At 39.2% G+C, this 21,591-nt stretch overlaps 1 protein-coding gene across 2 annotated transcripts in view; it reads left to right on the forward strand.

Annotated features, from left to right (window-relative positions):
- The window catches only part of LOC102214213 (putative cytochrome P450 120), a 48,872-nt gene that overhangs the window by 10,389 nt on the left and 16,892 nt on the right, over positions 1–21,591 (forward strand). Inside the window, exons 10-11 of one of the 2 annotated variants that reach the window (XM_005729254.1) lie at positions 5,917–6,004; positions 13,456–14,664. In XM_005729254.1, coding sequence (XP_005729311.1) covers positions 5,917–6,004; positions 13,456–13,617 — 250 coding nt within the window. In that variant the 3' untranslated portion in view covers positions 13,618–14,664. Of the gene's footprint in view, positions 1–5,916; positions 6,005–13,455; positions 14,665–21,591 lie in introns of those variants that run through there. The other variant, XM_005729255.1, reaches the window with a different exon arrangement.

A 21,591-nucleotide genomic window follows, 5' to 3' on the forward strand; every position in this document is an offset into this window, starting at 1 on the left:
AGTGATTTATAAGGCACTCGATAAAATCTGAAAAGAAAGAATTATAGTAATGGACCCTGCTTTGAGGCATGCCACAAAGCAAAAATGATTCGGGAATAGTTTGAGTAAAATGAGTTGAGTTAAATGGACTTCCAAATAGTAGATGATCTGCTCTACCTCTCGAGCTTCAGCCACCCCAAACGCCAGCTGAGTCCAATCGAGCATCTGTGGATGTGCAGGACAAACAAATCTGACCCACAGAGGCCCCACCTCGGAGCTTACAGGACTGTAAAGGATCTGTTGCTAACATCTTGGTGCCAGATAGCAAAGCACACTCTCAGGGGTCTGGTGGAGTCCATGCTTTGATGGGTCAGGGCTTTTTTGGGAGTGGGACCAACACACGGTTAGGCAGGTGGTCATAATGTTATACCTGATGGGTGCACATATGGCAAATATAATGCTAGTCACAATTTACATATCCCCAAAATGCTTTAGCTTCATTATATAATGGCCAAATGGCTTGCTGCACAGGCAGGGTGAATACCTGTGTTGTCGATTATATTTTCAGTTCAGCACCTTGTAAAAACTATCTCTGTGTTGGGTTCTTCACCCTGTTGGAAATGCACCATGTTCAGTCTTTATAGCACAGTATTATGCTTATACAGAAAGTATGAACAGCTGAAGAGGTTCTGAAGCTGTTGATGACGTGACTAAATGACAAAGTTATACTGTATTAACATAGGCACAGATAATGGATTACTAATTGCAGCAGGTACCACACAATAACTTCCTGTTTCAATGATAACTTTAAGAATAGCTGAGGGGGTTTAGGCCACATTTGCTGCGGTCAGACTAAAATGCACAGTTTTACTGGATAGAAATGCACTCTTAAAATAGATGACAGCAAGATTAAATCAATAGTCTGTTCTACAACTTGTTTTATGACCGCAAAGCAGAAAAGAGTGCTGGTTAGTACTTTATATACATACGCCCACGTCTTTACTATAGCAACCAATGCAGATAGATAACAGCGCCTGAGCACACAAGTCTGACTGCATCGCTTTTACATGTACTTGCTCAGACTGTCTGCTGGGAAAGTTTAAAAAAAAAAGCCTTCTGAATACAAAAGGAGATGCATAGAGACTCTCTGTCTGTTACCTGCTCTGGTAAAATGAAACCCAAGCTGGCTCATTCTCTGTCAGCCATTCATCTGTTCATTCACTTCCTTCATTCAACTGTTTATTGTCATTCATGCTCTCTCTCTCATGTGACAGAGAGTGGAGAAAAAAAACTATGAATGTATGTATGTAGGAAGGAAGCTGCTGCCATGGAAACTGGTCACCTGTCAGTATCTTCACCAATAGGGATTCCCCTGTGTGTATTTCTGTGAGTGTGTGTCTGTGTGTAGAGTGGGGGGAGAAGCTTTTTTCTCTCCCATGATGCCCTGGGAAAGAGTGTGATGGGTTACAGAAGAATGAGTCAGAGAAGCTCCCATCCTTTTTGCGATGAAACAGTAATAATGTTGAATTTCTTATATATACTGCATATATTTACTTTATTTACTTTTTTGTTGAGCAGAGAAATCTACTGCCATCAGTTGTCATTTTTGAAGGTGTGTGTAGAGACCTCTTCTTCACTCTTATCTTGTTAAAACTAACCTAATTACGTGTTGACTTTTATTTTAAACCAGATAAAACCATCACACCAAATGAAGCAATCTAATGTTACAGTTGGCAGTTTGGAGTTTCTCTCTTTGAGCTGATCCATTATCTTCCGATCGGTTTGAAAAATGGAAGCAGAAGAAATAGCCGGAAAAGCTCAGGAGGAATTGATGGTGCTGAATTCAACAGTCACAGTGCGAGCTTTAGTCAGATTACGGCATTGGATTTCAGAGGGGTTTGCATTTAAAGCATAGATTAACTCTCTCAGGTATTAAAGTAGAAGGTACTTTCTGCCTTTTCCCAAGGGGTCGTCACACCAGACGATTCCACATATTTGGTTTGGTACAGATTTTATGCCAGACGCCCCTCTTAATGCAGCCCTTCCATTTATCGGAGCTGGGAACCAGCTATGGGAGCACACTAGCTTCTTACCCCCTGAGGCTGGGTTTGTGCTTCTTTCTGGTCTCGAACTGGGGGTCTTCCATCTGTGAAGTAAGGAGACACAGATGGAAGATGGTACACAAACTCAAAAAAGAAATTATCCTAAAACAGCTTAATAACTTAAGACATAGATCCAACTAGATACTTATAGCGCAAAAAAAAAAAAAGAGTCAAAAATCTGTTCAGTCTGCCTAACAGGCAGATACTTTTAGCCTGGAAATGGACACCATTTTAAATACTCTGAAGTGTGTGAACAGAGCACTCAGCTGAGAAGAGAAATCTATGAATGAATAGATGGCATGCTTTGTGTCTGCGTGTGTGAGCATCAGGTAAGATGGTGCAGGGTTAAGGAGTGAGTCAGAGGAGATTTTCCTTGAGATAGTCTGATGTAAAAGAAAACTCTAGAAAAGTCATTAATAAGAAACTGCACAACAAAAAAACAAAAGACAGATGAAACGTGGAGTGTAGGCGCTAGAAGTTTGACTATACCTCAGTAAAGGTGTGAGTCATCCACATTAAGAAGATGTGTATATTTGTATGGATGATTCTGGTCACCTTTTTGATATTTCTTACTGTCAGTAAATTTTATTGAACCCTGAGAAGCGATCTGTGCGAGCAAAGCTGATATATCTTTCATCCTTGCCGTGCAAACCTCTGCTGCCTGTCTTTGCTTGTCTTTATTTTTCATTTATCACCGTGTTTGTTTCCCTTTCCTCCCAACTGTTCCTGTCTCTGGTTTTCCATCTGCCAGTCTTCCTGGTGACCGGTTTCCTGTCTCTCTTGATAGTTGCCCAGCTCATTTTCTTGCCACCTGGCTGTTTAATTTAATGACTGCAGTCCTGTTACATAACAAGCCCACCTACAATCACCACAGTTTCATCTGTTTATTTTTTATTTTTTTGGGCAGTAGCTGGGTGTATTATCTACCGTGTGTGTTCCCGTTCATACTCGTCGTATATTGTGTATGTGTGCTTTTCCTGTTAAAGGCAAATATTGGAGCTGGCAAGTTAACATCCTATCAGCTCAACGCCCACACAGACTCTGGCCCTAGATAAGTGAATCAGAAATGCTACCAAGCACAGATAAAAATCTTAGCTATTGCAGTGGGCTGTGTTGCTAGTTTCACATAAATCCGAGAATAGGGACTTTTCTTCTTGTCTCCAAAAATAGTGAGAGACATCTTTTTTTTAATTTGAAGTAGAAATTATCTGAAATGTCTGTGTTTGCGTACGTCAGCCACTGTATGAATTCTTAGAAACGACACAAACCAGAGTCACCAGTTCATAAAGATAATGCCAGGAGTTTGTCATAGTCTAGTTGAACTAAGTATAACAGTTTTGATAATAGGCTTTACGTTTTAAAATAATAGACTGCATATAAATGACACATAGAATTCAAGATGCTGCCCATTAGTTTGTGCACTAGTGTTCCTAAGCCTCAAGTTTGGCACGTGAGCTAGGCTATAAACTCACACTTCACTTTCTTAGATGCACCTTGCTAGTACTGTGTTGGACCACTTTTGCTTTCAGAGCTGCTTTAATTCTTCATGGCGTAGATGCAACAAGGTGCTGGAAACATTCCTCAGAGATTTTGGTCCATGTTGACATGATAGTTTTACACAGTTGCTGCAGATTTGTCAGCTGCACATCCATGATGTGACCCTCCCGTTCCACCACATCCCAAAGGTTCTCTATTGGATTGAGATGTGTTGGAAGCCATTTGAGTACAGTAATTGCATTGTCATGTTATCAAGCTGGAAACAGCCATCAGAAGATGGGTGTGTTGGTCATAAAGGGATGGACATTAAACAATGCTCAGTTAGTACTAAGGTGCGCAAAGTGTGCTAAAAAAATATTCCCCACACCACCAGCCCGAACTGTTGCTGTTTACAGTCTTCTGTTGTCCAGTTTTGGTGAGCTTGCGTGAACTGTAGCCTACATTTACTGTTCTTAGCCAACAGAAGTAGCATCTGTCATGGTCTTATTCTGCTGTTGCAAGGTTACTGTTGCCTCCCTGTCAGCTCAAACCAGTCTGGCCATTCTCCTCTGACCTCTGGCATCAACAAGGCAGAGAACCATTGCTCTGCCTTCTTGGATTGGATATTTTCATTTCTGGTCCATTCTCTGTAAACCCTAGAGATGGTTATGTGGGAAAATCCCAGTAGATCATGAGTTTCTGAAATCCTCAGACCAGCCCATCTGGTGCCGACGACCATCCTACCTTCTAAGTCACTTAAATCACCTTTCTTCCTCATTCTGATTCTCACTTAGAACTTCAGCAGGTCATTAATGCTGTTAATATTTGTGTTAATAAGCAGTTGAACAGGTGTACCTAATGAAGTGACTGGTGAGTGCAACTTTGATGTAGGGGTTTTTTTGCCATTGAACTTTAAATGCAACAAGATGCAAATGAAAATAAATGATGAGAGTTTTTAAGTGATCTGCAGCTATTTGTTCGTCCTCTTCCCTATCTAATAATTAATCTGATGATGCCCTCTTGGCCTCAGTCATGATCTCTCACAGAGCTTTCTCATTATACTTTATTGCAGAAAAATGAATTATACTTCACACAAGAGTATACTGCTCTGATTCACTTCCTATCCACTCAACATATTTGATATAGCATTACGATGGAGTGCTTGGTAAGACTTCCTTTCCCTTCCTATAGTGTACGCCGCACATCTTACTGTTTCAGGATGTACCTAATAGTACATTAAACCATTAGTCAGATGCTAGCGAGAACACTAATAATAACACTTCTCACACACACAAACCATCTGACACAGTGGACCCAGACTATACGCACCACTAATGCTTCCTGTTTGCTTTTAATCAGAGCTCAGGTTTCAGGAAGACAGGATCCATTAGAGGCAAGACACGGCCTGCATCAGATGGATATTGAGTAATGGTTGGAAAGGACCTGCTTTCTTAAGTATATTTTTAAGAAATATTAGAAAGCAGGCATGATGAAGTAAAGTTGGGTCCCTGATTTTTGTTCATTTGTCTTGTGGAACTTCATTCTAAGCTGCACTCTTGGTTGGTTTCCTTTGAGGTCTAATTTATTTGCCTTTTGTGCCAAAGAGAGAGGGGTCAGCTGGATTGATCGAGAATTCTGGGTGTTTTATATGATGCATTGTAGAGTTTTTGATGATGAGCATCACCGTGCAGCAATGCTCTCCTTATTCTTTGTACACATTTTTTCTTCACCCAGCCAAGAGCTGAGATGGAGGCAAGCGATTGGTGCCATTTGTCAGCATTTTTATCAGATAGACAAACAACTACAAAGCCAATTTTCATAAAACTTGGTGCAGAGGTGGAGTGTGGGCAAAAGAAGAGCCCACAGAGAAGCTGCAGTTCATTGTCTTTAAAAGTGAGAGATGAGAGAATTGGCTTTGGTGGGAGACCTGCTTTCTCTTAGTGCCCTTTTTGTTGTCATTAGTAAAGTGAAACATAAAGTGAAACAATGACCTGAAAAAAACAGTCAGGGTGTTTTAGTTTGAACAACTAACTTAAAAAATACTTTGTATTGACAAAAAAATCTACAAGATACATCTCTGGTTGGTCTATATCAGATTTAAATATGGTCATATGCCATGCTGTGAATTTCTCATGGATGAAACACAACTTTAAATAGCTATTTTTTTAAACAACCTCAAATACTATTTGGGATAAGTTTGCATAACGTGCATCTTTTTTTAAAATCATTTTTTCAAGATATACCTTTTGATTGACGTTTGTGAAGTCTGTTCAAGATAGATTATTGATTGATTTTTGCATCTCTGATTTGTCTACCCTATGCAAAATTTAATTGTAGCTCTTGTGTTTTGCATATGCAGGAACGAAGGCCATGAGCACTTCCTGTGTTCCTTTGGCAACGGGCCCAGGAGCTGCATCGGAGCTAAACTTACCAACGTCTTTCTGAAGGTGACCTTCACACACAAGCGTGACAAAGAATACATCGACACACACTCTTTAATTATCACTGTAAAAGTGACTTCTTTAACATAAAAGGTTTTTTATGTGGGTTCTGGGGGGTTTTCTGGGAGTTTTTTTACTTCCTCTCTGAGACTGGTGCATTTAATGGCTTGTTGAAAGATTTGTGGTCTCTGAGCCTCAGCTCTGCATTTTATATTTTGGGCTTCTGGGTTACATGTGGAGGGAAATCGGCTGAAAAGTCGATGGAAAGTTTACTTGCAATGGATTTATCCTCTTTAGAGACGAAGCAAGCGATGCAGCTGATCAGATGTGAAGTAAGGTCTCAGTTGAGCGAAATATTACTGATGTGAGACTGAGGCATCCAGTTAGGTTGTCTGTAGTTGTCCCCAATAATTTGACTAACAAAACTAATATCTTTCAAAAAAAAAATTGACAAGAAGTTCTTAATTTAGATTTTCACACTCCGGATGCTGAACATCAGCAATATAATTTCTAGATGTTGTGTAAACAAGTCATAAAAGTTTAGTTAAATTAGTTAAAGAGTTATCATTAAATGTAAAAATAGAAACTTCATAATCCTCTTAAAAAGATATTTGTGTTTGCCGCAGTCAAACAAAAATTCAGTGTCTTGTTTGGGGTTTTTTGGGGAATATGTAGGCCATATGCATTAAAACGTTATGCAAACCACAGAGATACGGCACCTATAACAGCATCTTTACTAAATTTTCCTGCACTGAGATCTGATTCGAGCTTCTCATGTCAATCCTTTAATGCAAAAACAGCTAAGCGTGAACCTGTTTACTGCATCTGTGTTAAGTGTGATTAAAGGGTTCAGTTATTGTTGTATGTTTATATATAATTTTAATTGTAATTAATTGTGTATGTAAATGGGGGAGGGGGGTCTAAACTAACCATATCTGTCATTTGTAAAGAGGTTGCTATTTGTAGCGGTTACAGTAATAGCTTAAGCTAGTAAACTGACAGATGCTGTTATTGTTCAAAGTTAGAGGAAATATAACATAAATGAAAGGTGTGAGTCAGAACAGAGAAACAGAGGATAATGCTACCTTGTGCATAACAGTTTATCAAGCTACTTTGATAAGCTGCTCCTTAATGAAAAGGGGTCACCACAGCAAGTTGCTCCACATGCAAAGTTGGCAGTTTTATGTTGGATCTCCTTTCTGACGCAATTCAAAAGGAGAATTGCTTGCTAAGCGAATGTGTAAACCTCCACACCATGGGGCAACTTATTTTGGTATACCTGTTCAAACACTCATTAATGTCTGGACATGGTCAAGATGACCTTCCTTAGATCAGACAGAGCATCAGAATGGGGAAGAAAGGTGATTTAAGTGACTTTGAATGTGGTAAGGTTGTTGGCGTCAGATGGGCTGGTCTGAGTAATCCAGAAACTGCTGATCTGCTGGGATTTTCACACACAACCATCTCTAGGTTTTATAGAGAACCGTCCAAAAAAGACTAGAGTCCGGCCAGACTGCTTCAAGATGATAGAAAGGTAGCAGTAGCTTAAATACCTACTTGCTCCAACTAATGTGTATTGAACACACAACACATTGAACTTTGCTGTCTGCTAAGAACAAGAAACTGTGGCTACGGTCCAACCCTATACTAGCAAGGACCACAAGTTACAACATAGACATCATGACATATATATTAAGACGTGAAACCAGTGATTGAGCCCACAGAGTTACCAATAAAGAGTCCACTGAGATTGCATGCCATGTGAGCAGAAAGGTAATTGACTGATATGTAACTGGCCTTTTTCCTTGGGTAATCAAAGAACTCAACCCCCGGCTGACCATTAGACATTAGAGTCCAGGTTTGCAGCACTTCTGGATTGGCTTCATTGTTTTGGGTTTTTTTTAGACCTGGTGGCCGCATCTTTCTCTTATAGCCTACAGTTTAACACAGAGTTAGCAGAGCTTCATTAGCAGAACAGGTCAACTACTTTACCTTTCTCTGAAGTGCACTGGGAAAAACGCTCACAGCGAGCCAGCTGTGGATGACAGCTGCGGCTCAACTGATTGTGGCTGTGCAACCCCCCCAACACACATGCCCACACACACACAGTGGAAAAACCAGTCAGAGAAGGAAACCATCCCCCAACCATTCAGTAAATAGAGCACTGCTCATGGGAATGACGAAATGCTTGGCTGGCTGTGTGTTTATTAGATATACCAGAGGGAAAGATCCGGGCACTGACTGTCCCCTTTTAACCACCTCACAACCCCAAAGGCATATTCACCATAGCTGCCGTTGCCTATATACTGGGCACAAGCATATACACACGCAGCCATGAGAAGAAGACAGGTGTGTTACAGGTGTGACAACAGGAAGCAAAGAGATTTAATTTCCCATGTGGGGGCATTCCTTCTAGAAAGAGGAGGGCACGTAAATAAACGTGTGCGTATGTGTTGTCAGCTTGACACTGGAAAGTCAAAGTGGTGACACCAAGTCAACAACAAATACTGTGAGCCAGTGGATTTCCAGGAAATATTACAGACTGTCAGTTGTCACTGATTTACAGATTTATCTGTGACCAGCTTTGTTTTTAGGCTGTGGTAGATGAAAGCAGGCTTCTTATTTCTGCATATTTGCCAAAGATTTGGTTGAAATGGCTACAGATTTGATCCAGTAGGTCATTTGATAATGTTAGCACCATGAGTTTTTATGTATTACAATGTTTCTTTTCAAAACAAGAGTCCTGTTAAATTACTCATAAATATGAATTAAATGTTTCGATGGCCATGAAAAGCCTAGCTGCATGCATGCATGCCTCAGGAAAAGAAAATCCCCTTGCTCACAAGACAACAACGCTTGCTTGTGTACAAGACTTTGAAGTAAAGGAGCGTTTTTGTTCTTGTATTGCTCTGTCATATATTAGTGTGACTGTAATAACTCAGTCTGGATTCTCAGAGCACTGTTAGAACAGTGTTTCAGTTTTTTCTAAACCTCCTCAAAAGAGGTACTCAGATGCTAACATTACCGCAATGAAGGACACACAGGAATATCTCCCACACAACCAGGAAAAGCAGAGCATATATGTGTGATTAGTATTTAACTATATCTGTACAAAATGTAGTTGGCTAATAAATCTACTTAGACTAAAATCTACTAAAACTAATTAGTTAAACTAGTTCACCTACTCAGTTTATTTTTAATTAAATAATCAGGATGTAATTGATGTGCAGGCTTTCAGCTTTATTTCAAGGGGTTTAAAGTAAGTATTGCATTAACTGTTTAGAAATTACAGCGATTTTTATAGAATCAGAATCAGAATACTTTATTGATCCCTAGGGGAAATTCTTTATAGATATAATCGCCCATTTTCAGAGGCTGAAAACTTATTGTGCAATTGACTGATCGGCATTTTCATGGACATTTGAGCCTTGGAGTTGTTTAACTTGCATTTGGTAGCTTTTTGCTGGTACTGGCAATATAAAATCTAAAAATATATCGAATGCAAGTAAAGGATGAAAAGCAAACGTATCAAAGTGATAGCAAAAATTTCAGGAGTGGCTAAAAACCAAAAAAGAAAAACTGCTTCAGTGAAAGACCACAGAAGACAACTGATGTGAATGATCACAGAATTATTTTCATGGTTGAGAAAAACTGCTTCACAACACCTCACCAAGTGAGGAACCCTCTTGGGCAGCGGTCCCCAACCTTTTTGTGCCATGGACCAGTTTAATGTCAGACAATATTTTCATGGGCCAGCCTTTAAGGTGTCGCGGATAAATACAACAAAATAAAATGATATCACCAAGACAAAAACGGTGGTATTTTGTAACTATAATAATAAATGCGAATTCACTGTGTAATTGTGTAACTTTATTAGCAGCGTCCTCCTGAAATGTGCCAACAACATTAAGAGTAACATCCTCCTCTCTGCCCCTTAATGCTTTCTGGTCGCAATGGTAACACGTAAATATTTCTTTCAAAATAAGACACACAACTGCAACACAGGAAAAGATCCAGGGAAACCGAGTTAATGGTAAAAAACATGAAAACCATAAATTTCACACCCGAGCCTCAGCTCTCACGGCCCAGTACCAAACGACTCACGGACCAGTACCGGTCCATGGCCCGGGGGTTTGGACCGCTGCTCTTGAGGAGGCAGGTGCATCATTGTCAAAGTCTATAACCAACCAACAAACAAAAATAATAGACTTTGCCAGTAAACATCTAAAAGAGCAAGCACATTTCTGAAAAAAAGAAAAATCTTTGGATGGGTGACAGGGCTCATATTTTGCATTTTATTGTTAGCCAGTGGGCAGCAGTCTCCCAAGGTCAAGAACTGTCCTGTTTTCTTCACTGAAAGACATTGCTAGCACGGGGGCGCTCACAGAAACGCAAAGCAGGAGATGAAGCATCGCTGAATATGCTTCCAAACCAACTTCATTCTAAGCCAAAGACTAGAAAATATGGTGAATCAGGTCTTCCCTTTGGTTTCACCTGCACAAGTGCCGAGGTAGGTCTCCCTGCAGAATTGGTTTTCCCTGTGTCTCGAGCAGCGCTGGGCTGTTCAAATCACGGACTAACAGTATCCTAAAGTTGTTTATATTTTTAAACCCATTTTGCACAGAGAGGCATTTTTTGAAAAATGCATTGATAGCAACGTTGAATATTATTACACATGAAAAAAAAAAACTACATGTAAAATAATTACACCGTGACTCTGCCTTTCTAAATGGAGGGACAGTAACTGCGTGTGTAAATGTAAGCGTGTAAAACCTTTGATGTTGCGTGACGAACTCTGTATTCCTCGTCCACACGTAAAAGCAAAAAAATGAGTTTTAAAAAATCTCCATTTTCGGTGATTTTCAAAAATACCCGTGTAGGTCCGGACGTAGCCTAAAAGAGTTAGTAGTTTATTTTATTACTACCTGTAATTTATTGCAGATTACTTGTATTTGTTTAATTGTTTACTAAATGTTTGAGGTGTGAAAAAAAAACACAATGGAGCAAAATATGGGTGTGTGTGGTTGGAGGATGTGCAAACATTTTTCTTGTAAAACAAAGGGGGGCCCAGCAAAAAAAGATTGGGAACCACTGCACTAAGACATCATTTATATGTTTTTGTTCTCAGATTATTTAACAGTAAAAACAGCAAGATACATGGGGGTGTTAATGCACGCTATCTAAAATGCAACAGTGAGGGATGACTCAACCCTGCACTCACACTTATGAGTCACTGAAAATGTTGGGTGTGATTGAGTGGAGCTCAGGTGTAGTTCAAAGCAGTTTAATGTCTCTCCTCGTTCGGCTATTGTCCCTCTTCAGCAGGACAGTTATTGTTTCAAATTGGATTACTCATCATAGATAATCAGTTGCTTGTTTTGGATTATTTACGATTGTCATGATTTGTCTCTGTCTCTGGAGATATCGATATATTTGGCCACAGTAGTGAATACACAAAGTAGAATTACCACCTCTCTGATACTTTAAAAAATGAAAAAGTGTTAAATGCAGATGCTTAAGAAATGATGTAGTTTATTAAAGCTGTATAGATGTAGAGCTCGGAATAGATCGCACAGGTGTTCTCTTCCTGTTTTACTATTTACACTTTTATATATTTAATTTACATTTATAAAAATTATTCTACTTTTGATGTGTACAGTTTTAATAAAATTTCTTTTATTTGACTTTACTGGATATTTTTAAGTACATTCTAAATTAAATGATACAGACTGGCATCCATCAACAGCGTTGCCTCTTAGTTTAGAGAGGACTGAAACAGTGTTTGATGCTGCTTCACAACACAAATGTACACTATATTTTTACTGCTTTTATTATGCTGCTCAAACAGAATCTTCCCTTATCTCAGTTTTTAAGTTGTTAATCCTGTCTTTAAATAGTTAATTATGATACATTTATAACAGAGCTATCTGCTTTGCTTTAATGATGCATGTGTTTGATTACGTCTCTTACCGTGTTTAATTACAGAAAAGATCAGACCGGCAGATTAAAGTACATCTGCTTGGCTTTCAGCAGGGTGACCATTTGCACACACACACACACACACACACACACACACACACACACACACACACACACACACACACAGAAGGATGAGGGCATGACCAGAGTAAAAAGTAGACTGCAGGGATCTAGGTCAGAGATGTGACTCATCGCCTCACTTCATCCTTCCCCCTGTCGTCCTCGCTACCCACCCCCCTCTCATAATTCTCCCTTCATTCCCTCTCCTCTCCGTTACTCCCTTGATCCTTCCCCGTTCATTCATCCTCCCCCTCACAAGGAAAATCTTCATTCATAAAGTGGAGAGACGCAGGGGAAATATGTGTTGGTTAGACAGGTCCATGGCTGAGGATAAGCCGGTAAGGAGTGTTGTCTATGACATCACCAGTTCTGAGCTCTCAGTGCTCTCACTAGAATAAAATAGAATAGAATATTATATGTATGGGGAAAATGAAATAGAATAGAGAATGGAAAGTAATGCTTCATAATATAGGATAATATAGAATAATAGACTGGCAATAATAGAATAGAATGTAGAATTATGTGGAATAGAAGAAAATAGACATTATAGAGTAGAATAGAATAAAATAGATTAAATAGGAATATATATAATTACATGAAAAAAGTAATAGAATTGAATACAAGAGAATAGAATTATGTGAAATGCTATGAAACACAGTAGAAAAAACATAATAAAATAGAAAGTAATGAAATAGAATAGAATAAATACAACAAATATAATACAATAGAATGATGGGGTATTGGAGGGAAAGCAAAGAATCTAGACGAACTGAACAGAAGTGAAAATTGAAATACAGTAAAATAGAAAATAATACAAATAGCACAAAAAGTAATTAAACAAAATAGAATAGAGTTATTTGGAAAATATTAAAATAGAGTAATAGAATGGAATAATAGTTATATATAAAACAGAATGATGACTAGAACAATATATTGAATGAGTGAAAGAGAAGGGAATACAAAGGAGTGACACTGAGAGAAATGATATGGAATGAAATAAAGGTCTTCTCCTCAAATTATGCAAATTTCTGTGTTGCTCAAAGGAAAATGTGTTTCTAACTGTACGATTTTGTGTCTGAATGTAAGCATTGTTGATTCCAGGTCTAAAGGACCAAATGTTCCATTACAGCTTGCCTGATAAAGTTGTTGCATTGCTATTTTCAAACCTGGAAAGGAACACACAAAAACAGGCTTGAAGTGATGTGGAGGCTGTAGCTTTGCAAGTTGGAGACTTATTCAGCGTTGGTGGATGCTCTAGGTCTGCCAAGTGCCTTCAGTTTTAACATTTTGTTTTCGCTCGGCTTTAAAATAGAAAATTGTCACTTACACCCATGTAGCTCTTCACTCTACATAAGTTTCGTTTATGTAAAATGGAGCAAGCACAACCAGAAAACAGTATTTTTGTGTTTCGCTGCCAGGAAGCGTGCGTGTACCTGTTAAACAACTTTGACTGGTGTTTGGACCCTCCAGTGCAGAACCTCGAGTACAAATGGCTGCCCGTGTCTCGCCCTGCCAACCCCCCCACCGTCACCTTTACCCAGCGGGATCACACCCTATCTGGCAGAAGTGACACCAGCTAGGGATGCACAGTATGCTCCATGATGCACCTAAAAACTCTACTAAAAGTCACACATGCCTGTGCAGAAAACGCTGGAGAATATCTTAAGACACGCCGAGGGAAGCCAGCAAACTGTGAGGCTTTCCCCCGCTGTATATAATACAGTAATCATCCCGGGGAAAGCCGGAGAGAGTGCTGGTTTTCCCTCTGTCTGTTCCTCTGCCAGATATTCTGCAGCTTTCCTTGATGACTGCAATGGGAGACGAGATAAATGAGTCATTCTTCAGTTGTTGACTCTGAAACTGCCAAACGGATGTTTGTGTTCTGCCTTTTTTAATGAGTAATATGCAACATTTTAAAAACATTGACCAGATTTTTGACGAGAAAATCTTTATATGAACATTGCCTCTTGCTTAAAATTCCCTTGTGCTCATTTATGTGTTTGTATATATGAGAGCAGAATGTGAAAAAGCTCCAAAAAATAAAAATCCATCCAGGGGGACACGTGCACGGATGAAAATCGAGGTAAACCCTCAGATTCCATCACTGACTGCAAACCTGTCTCCCCCACCACCACCACCTAGCAACCAACAGTGCTTAGCAACAGTTCGTCATACCGACTTGCCTCCTTTTAGTATGCAAGTCTCACACGCGCACACATACACACACTAACCTGGTTATTTTTGAAAGCGTTCACTTGGCACGCCATCTGAATTCCATGTAAATGACGCCAGAAGGCAATTCAGAGCACGCGTCTGAATTTTAAGCACCATGAATGATTTGAGTCATAAATGGAAACGATTCTGTGCCTCCTACATTTATAAGAATCAGTTTAATGTCATATTTATTAATGTGCAGCTGAAGTATACTTGCATCATCTTGTGCTGTATCACTTAGATACCTTGTTGTTACTTGCATTTTGCCTTTAGTAGTGTTTTTATGTTATCGTAAGGTTTGACAGAGGATTCATGCAATGTTCTGAATATCTGAATGTTATCTTATTGGCTGAAAAAAACTTTAAAATTTAATTCTTGTAGTATTTTTATGCATTATATTAGTAAATATTAGTATTTATTTTTCTGACCTCAAGATTTTAGGTTTTACTGTGCAGTGATTTTCCAAAGGATGGTTCTAAGAGGTCGTCAAGCAAAAAAAGGTGACAGGGAAAAGACTGTTTACAGGCCAGTATTTTTAAAAGCATTTTGAAGTGTATTAAAAATACATACAGTTACAGTTAAAATGTCCCAATTTAAAAACAAGTTATTAATGTTGTAATTTATGAAGTGTTGGAGGTGCTGCAAGAGCACTCTTTTTTCTGTTTTTTTGTTTTGTTTTGTTCCAATAAAGATTTGTCAGTGAAGTAACACCTAAGCTGTCTAACATGTGGAATGTAAGCTGCGCTGTCTGCATAATCAGCTAAAAGCACGTCTCGGAAAGATGTTCTTGTCCTGTGGGAGCTGCTCAACAAACCTACTGTTCTCTTTGCTGCACTCCTCTCTCTCTCTCTCTCGCACGCACTCGGCTAAGCTGCCGCCATGCATGTTGCTCGTCTCCGTGTTTTTCACTGTTTCTCTCTAACGCACACACTTGCAGACATACATCACACAGGATCTGGCAGAAAATGAGGTTCTTGTGAGCAGACTGGTATGACTCACTCTTCTGCCTGCACTTGTCCATTAGCTGACGCTCCTACTCGCAGTTTATGACAGGCAAAAGCGACTTAGAGTGTATCCTCTTATGCATAAGGACATATGGCTCTGTTTTATTTATTGGAGCTTTTTTTTCCTCGTCATTTAACCGTCCACTTTCTGCTTCTAGTTTAAAACACCGGCGAGATACTGGCAGACTAAAGTGTTCAAGTGCGCTGGGTAAAATGCTCCCTGTTTGAGTCCAGCAGTTTATTTTTCAGAGTATGCTCAGTTAGTCTAAAGATTCTTTCACTGGCTTATTTTAAATTTACGTCATTATGGTAGAAAATATACTTAGAGAGACTTGTCATTTTCTTGATGTTTCCGTCTGTACAGAAATAAATGTTCATAGCCTGAAAAATAAATTGGTGAAATTCTCTCGTCATTCAACCTTTGTGCACCCTTTAACTTGCCTTATTGAGATATCTGCAGTTTTATTGCATACCACTCTGTCTTGTTGCCCACATAATCATATTTTAAAACGTGATTTAAAAATTAGGTCTAGTTTAAACAATGATCTTCTAAGCTGTTTTTGTGAATTCAGCATTGAGTGAATTTCAGGAATGTGCTAGATAATGATAAGTTCATTCAGTTCATCCAGAAGTAGGTGAAAGCTCTAGTGTTCATTATGTAGAAAGGATCTTGCAGTACAATGTACACTGTTTGTCATGCACACTGGAGTGAAGGAGGTCCTAACAGATAGATCACATCCACAGATTGTAGAGTTAAAACTAAGGGCTTATTGTTGTCCAAAGACAGAGTGTTTCCATTGTCTCTGACATGTTATGTATTATAAAATGGTCAGATGATAAGATTTGACCCGAGAATGTGAAAATATGCGAACCATTTAAACTCAGTATTTTATTGAAATGCAATATAAGCAGTGTCAAAACTAAGAGTTTTCTTTCTTATTTTGAATATGGTGCTGCAAAAATATTTCACTAAAGCTGGCACAGAGAAACTAAAAGGCTCGAAGGCCATTTAATATTTAAAAAAATAGGTCTGTTGAAACATCTTGCAACTGAGTACATGGTAACAAAGAAAGTATACCCTCTTTCAATCCCAAGATTTTATGTAACAGGACATAATAAAGATCAGCTGGTCGTTAGCAGGTTCTAAAATTAACAACACATGACACATTACCAGTGTCATTATTTCAATAACAGAAACCAAAAACAGAAGCAGTGTGTGAAAAAACGAATTAGCCCCTTACTGCTTTCATAGGACTCTAATCAAGTGCAAGTGATTAATTGAGCATCAGCACCTCTATGAAAGACATGGAAAATTCAGGTATTTGATAGCACAATGCCAAGAAGGAAAGACATCAGCAATGATCTCAGAAATAATTGATCTCAGAGAAAAAACCGTTGCTGCCCATCAATCTGGGAAGGGTTATTAAGCCTTTTCCATACATTTTTAAGTCCATCATTCTACGTCGACAGTTTCCAGTCTTCCCAGGAGTGGACATCCCAGCAGATTCACCCCAAGGTCAGGCAATGCAACACTCAGAGAAACTGCAAAAAACACATCTCACATCTCAGACTGTACAGGCCCGAGTTAGCTAAATGCTAAAGTTCGAGTAGAAGAAAGCTGAACAAGTTTTTTGCTTTTTTGCAAAAGTTGCCACTTGCAAAGATAATACATACATAAAGATTATCCAAAAGCACCCATTTTCAGCTATGACAGTTCAAAACTCAACATCTGAGAGGTGCGGGGATGGATCAGTGCACATGCCACAGATAACAAGAACGTCTGTGGAGGTGCCAAAAATGGTTCAGCGTATTTTTCAGGTAATGCATTGCTTATAGGACCAAGAAAATGCCAAACCACACGCTGCAACAACAGTGTGGATCTATAGAGAAAAAGTCAGGGTCGTAAATTGGCTTTCTGTGCAGTGAAGACGTGATCAAGTGGCAGCATCACTCTGAAGCTGATAGCGGTTGATAGAGTACATTCTAGGCTGCACATTCATAGGTAAACTAACATATTTACTAGCCTGTCAGATGCAGTGCCATTAGTAAGGACTTTAATTGCTAAAAATTGAGAAAAAAACATTGACTTTGTTTGCTCTCCGGTTGCCGCTTAGCTGCAAAGCTTTGAAAACAGTTTACTTCTGTGAGGGTTTTTAAAAAACAGCACCATCAAGGACCAGGCAGTCACATCAGTCACATGGCAGACAGGACTGGGGGAGGACAGTGCATCCAGATGATAAAACAAAGCCTGAGGTCAGTTTTAATGAGCAGGGCTAACTACTACACCACTGTTCACTGTCCATCTGTCCACTTCCAGTGAGCTCTTGGCCTGCAGCGAGGTGCACAACAGGAAGTAAATACAAGAAACCCAACATCTACAAATGGCCTACACACGATTTGATAACATTATGTAGTAGATGTTTATTGGGTGTCATAGTAATTAAAATGAGAAAAAATAGAATAAGAATAAACTATCAGAAATAATATAAAACCAGCTGAAATATTAAACTGTTCTGAAGCTTCTGCTGATGACAAATACCAACCACACTGCAATAATAATAAAAAACCCTAAAAACTAATAGTGAAACTAATAAAAAATTAAACTGAAACTAACCATTTTCAAAAGCAGAACTAAAGCAGATCTGTCTTGAACTTGCTGACTTTTATTTATTTATTTATTTTAAAAAAAGATGCTCTTGTTTTCAGTATAGAATTTCTCGGTGCTTTATTTATAATATTTGAAAAGACTGAAAACAAACTTCTGGATGAATTCAAAAATAACAAATGTTCTTCAGTACAAAATGATAAGACTGAGCTCTGTCACAGTAATACTATGTGTAAGAAATTATCAATTGATACATTACTGATGATATGTTTCAGTACAGCCACAGTGTTGTTAGGTGTCTACAGGTCTTTGCCTGTTTGCTGACTGAATTCCTACAGCAAACCTGAGAAGTCACACTCTCATGCACATAAACACCTAAGTGTGTGCCCGTCAGTGTTGGACACACTGTCCTTTGCTGCTTACTATTGTTTGTCTGTACTTAAGCAGGCAGGAAGGAAAAGCCTTTAGTCACAGAGGTGCCATCGAGCCCTGTTTAATTGTCTCATTTATCTTCCCTTTGCTGCTAAACCTTGCACTGCCGCTCGAATTCACCCTGGGAGGCCTCAGGAGCAGATACAAGTATATCATCATTTATTACAGAAAATTGTTCATATAATATCCCAGTCTGTGTCTGATAGACACTGAGGTGGTAGTTTCAGGTTGCTCAAAGAATGAAAGCCTTCATGAGAGGATTTAGCTGTATGAATTTAAAATTGTGCCTGTATTATGTTTTCTTTAATTAAGAGGAAAAGCTCATATTTAGCTTTTATGCTGAACATGTGTAGAAGTAATCTAACTAGTTCAAGCTACGCAGAAAAAGTTAGCACGTCCAGTAGAAAACCTTTTTGCTTTTTTGACATATTTGGACATTTCTTGATATGTATACTCAATATTTACAGATGGAATATTCAACCAGTCTCTGATTTGCTCCCATGCAAAATTCCTTCAGTTCAATGATGTTTTGAGGGCTTTTTTGTCTTTTATGTCTGTTTCAAATCACTCCATAAAGTGTCAGTGGGATTCAGATGTAAGCTTTGACCGGGACGTAACTCTCTGCTAATTTTCAAGAAGGAATATGAGCCAAAAGGTCCACTTCTGATTCAGGTTCACTGTCAGGCAGATGTCCTCACCTTATCTTCAAGTAATCTTTCACATGATGCACAACTCATTGTTGATCAATAACTGCAAGCTGCGTTGTGCCTGAGGCAGCGAAGCAACTCCAAACCCCGACCAATTCACAGATGGTTTAAGGTTCCTCTGAAAAGCCGTCTACTGTAACTGCGGCCAGACTTTTTCACTCCGTCAACAAAAGCACAAAACATGGATTTGCAAATATGCAAATACATGTGCAAATATGTCAAAAAGCCAAGTTCCATGGTATTGACTCACCTTTTCCTGACTCTAAATGGCATGTCCACAAGTTAATATGTTATGGTTATGAAATGAAAAAGGAGCTCTGCTGATGATTCGACGTTCAGAAGAATTCAGGCCCAGACCTACTAACTGCCCTGTGGCATAGCCCCCCAACTTTATTCAGAATGTGATTATATTATTTATTAAATATTATTAGTATCTAAAGTAAATGTACTCACTCTAAGGTAACTGCTGGAGATTGTAATTTCTTATAGACTGCTGGGTATCTTTATACTAATACAGAACCAAAGCAGAATTATATTTTAAAATCTGCAAAACAATAAGTGCCTAAAGCTTTCAAATGAATGGTACAGAGTACAAAGTATAACATTTGCTTTCAAATGTGTAGTAGAATTAGGAGTAAGCATAAAATAGATATATTTAAATAAGCTATATTAAATCTCTACTTTAGTACTTTTACTCAAACAAATTTAGTCAGTGACACTCACTACTGGTCCTACCCATGCTCTCGACCAGTAGAGTTGCGCATTGTAAGGTTAACAGTATTCTAGTTTATTGGCATTGGTGGAGGGGCTTATCCAAGGCCAGGCCCTACTCTTGACGTGACCCTGCCATCATTCCAGTCCAACTTGTGGGAAGAGATTTGGAAAGCATGTAGTCGTATTTCTTCAAATTCTTCAACAAACTAAAAAGCTAGAAAGCCAAAGGTCTGCAATGTCTGTGTACTACAAATAAGCCCACTGGCCACTTCATTAAGTACATCTTCCTGTGACTGGTTTAAATGCCCTTTTAGCCTTAATTCTTAGTGGCCCAGATTCCATAAGGTGGTTTGCAGCCTTCCTCTGAGATTGTTGTCTATACTGAAATGACAATATCACACAGCTGCTGCAGATTTGTCAGCTGCACATCCATGATGCGAATCTCCTCACACCTCCCCATCCCAAAGGTGCTCTATAAAACTGACATCTGGTGACTGCGGAGGAGTACAGTGAACTCATTGTCATATTCAAGAAACCAGTCTGAGATGATTTGAGCTTTGTGACATGATGTCTTATCCTGTTGGAAGCAGGCTGTGGTGCTTAAACAATGCTCATTTGGTACTAAGGGGCCAAAATGTTCCAAGAAAACATCCCCCACATCCCACTACATGACTACCAGCAGCCTGAACCATTAATACAATGCAGGATAGGTCCATGCTTTCATGTATATTATGGCAGATTTGAACCATACCATCTGAATATTGCATCAGAAATCAAGACTTATCAGACCAGGCAACATTGTTCCAGTCATCTGTTGCCCAGTTTTGGTGAGCCAGTGTGAACTGTAGCCTCAATTTCCAGTTCTTAGCTGACAGGAGTGACACACAGTGTGGTCTTCTGCCGCTGTAGCCCATCTGCTTTAAGGTCCCATGTGTTGTGCATTCAGCATACATTGGTTGGAACAAATGGGTATTTGGGCTATTGTTGCCTTCCTATCAGCACGAATCAATCTGGCCATCCTCCTGTGACCTCTGGCATCAACAAAATTGAACTGAAATGATCACTCTGATGTGTGGATAGGAATTAATTAAACCAATCTGCCCTGCTGCTTTTAGTCTTTGCATAGGCAATACCTTGACCTTGAAAATCGTAGGCTACTGTGCATGGAGACTATTTTAAGACTCACTATCCTGTTGTGACTGTCATTATGATTTCAAAATCAAAGTGTCGTTCCATGATGTTCCGGTCGTAATGTGAGAGGGAGAGTGGGAGAGCCAGAGAGGAAACAGGGGAGTTGCAGGCCGGGAACACAGTTGAGTAAAAGCATTGCTCTCTAGACTCCCCCCTCGCTCTCTCTGTGACATGTACTCACTCTGTCTTTTAAACACTTTCTACTGCTCCCATATCGCTGCCCTCCATCTCACCACCTTTTCCTCTCCTTGGGACTGCAGCCAACATCACGGAGCAACACTTGACCTGTTTTTAGCTGCCGGGGTAATAGTTATGTCTCTGGTGACGTCCGCTCGAGAAGAAAAAAGAGGAGGAGGCGGAATTGGAGGGGACTGTTAAAAACATCCAGGAGCTATACAGTGTTGCAAAGGGCAAAATGTTCCAATGTGGTGTTGCAGATACTTATATAATCATTTATAATGATCCACCTTTTAAAACTGTCACTAAAACATGAATCTGTGATGCCAGAGAAAGTGTACGGGAGTCTACTAAGAATATAAAATCTCTTAAGTATTGCTACTAAAATGAAATTTTTGCTTAAGTTTGGGATTTTGGTAATGATATGCATGTTTAACGGTAAATATGTTCCTTTGTGTTGTTAGTTAGAGTTAACATTTTACATAAAATAAGGTATTTGTCCAGGAAAAG

Source organism: Pundamilia nyererei, unplaced genomic scaffold (genome assembly GCF_000239375.1).
Source record: "Pundamilia nyererei isolate P.nyererei 1_Seehausen unplaced genomic scaffold, PunNye1.0 scaffold00032, whole genome shotgun sequence".
NCBI classification, from domain to species: Eukaryota; Metazoa; Chordata; class Actinopteri; order Cichliformes; family Cichlidae; genus Pundamilia; species Pundamilia nyererei.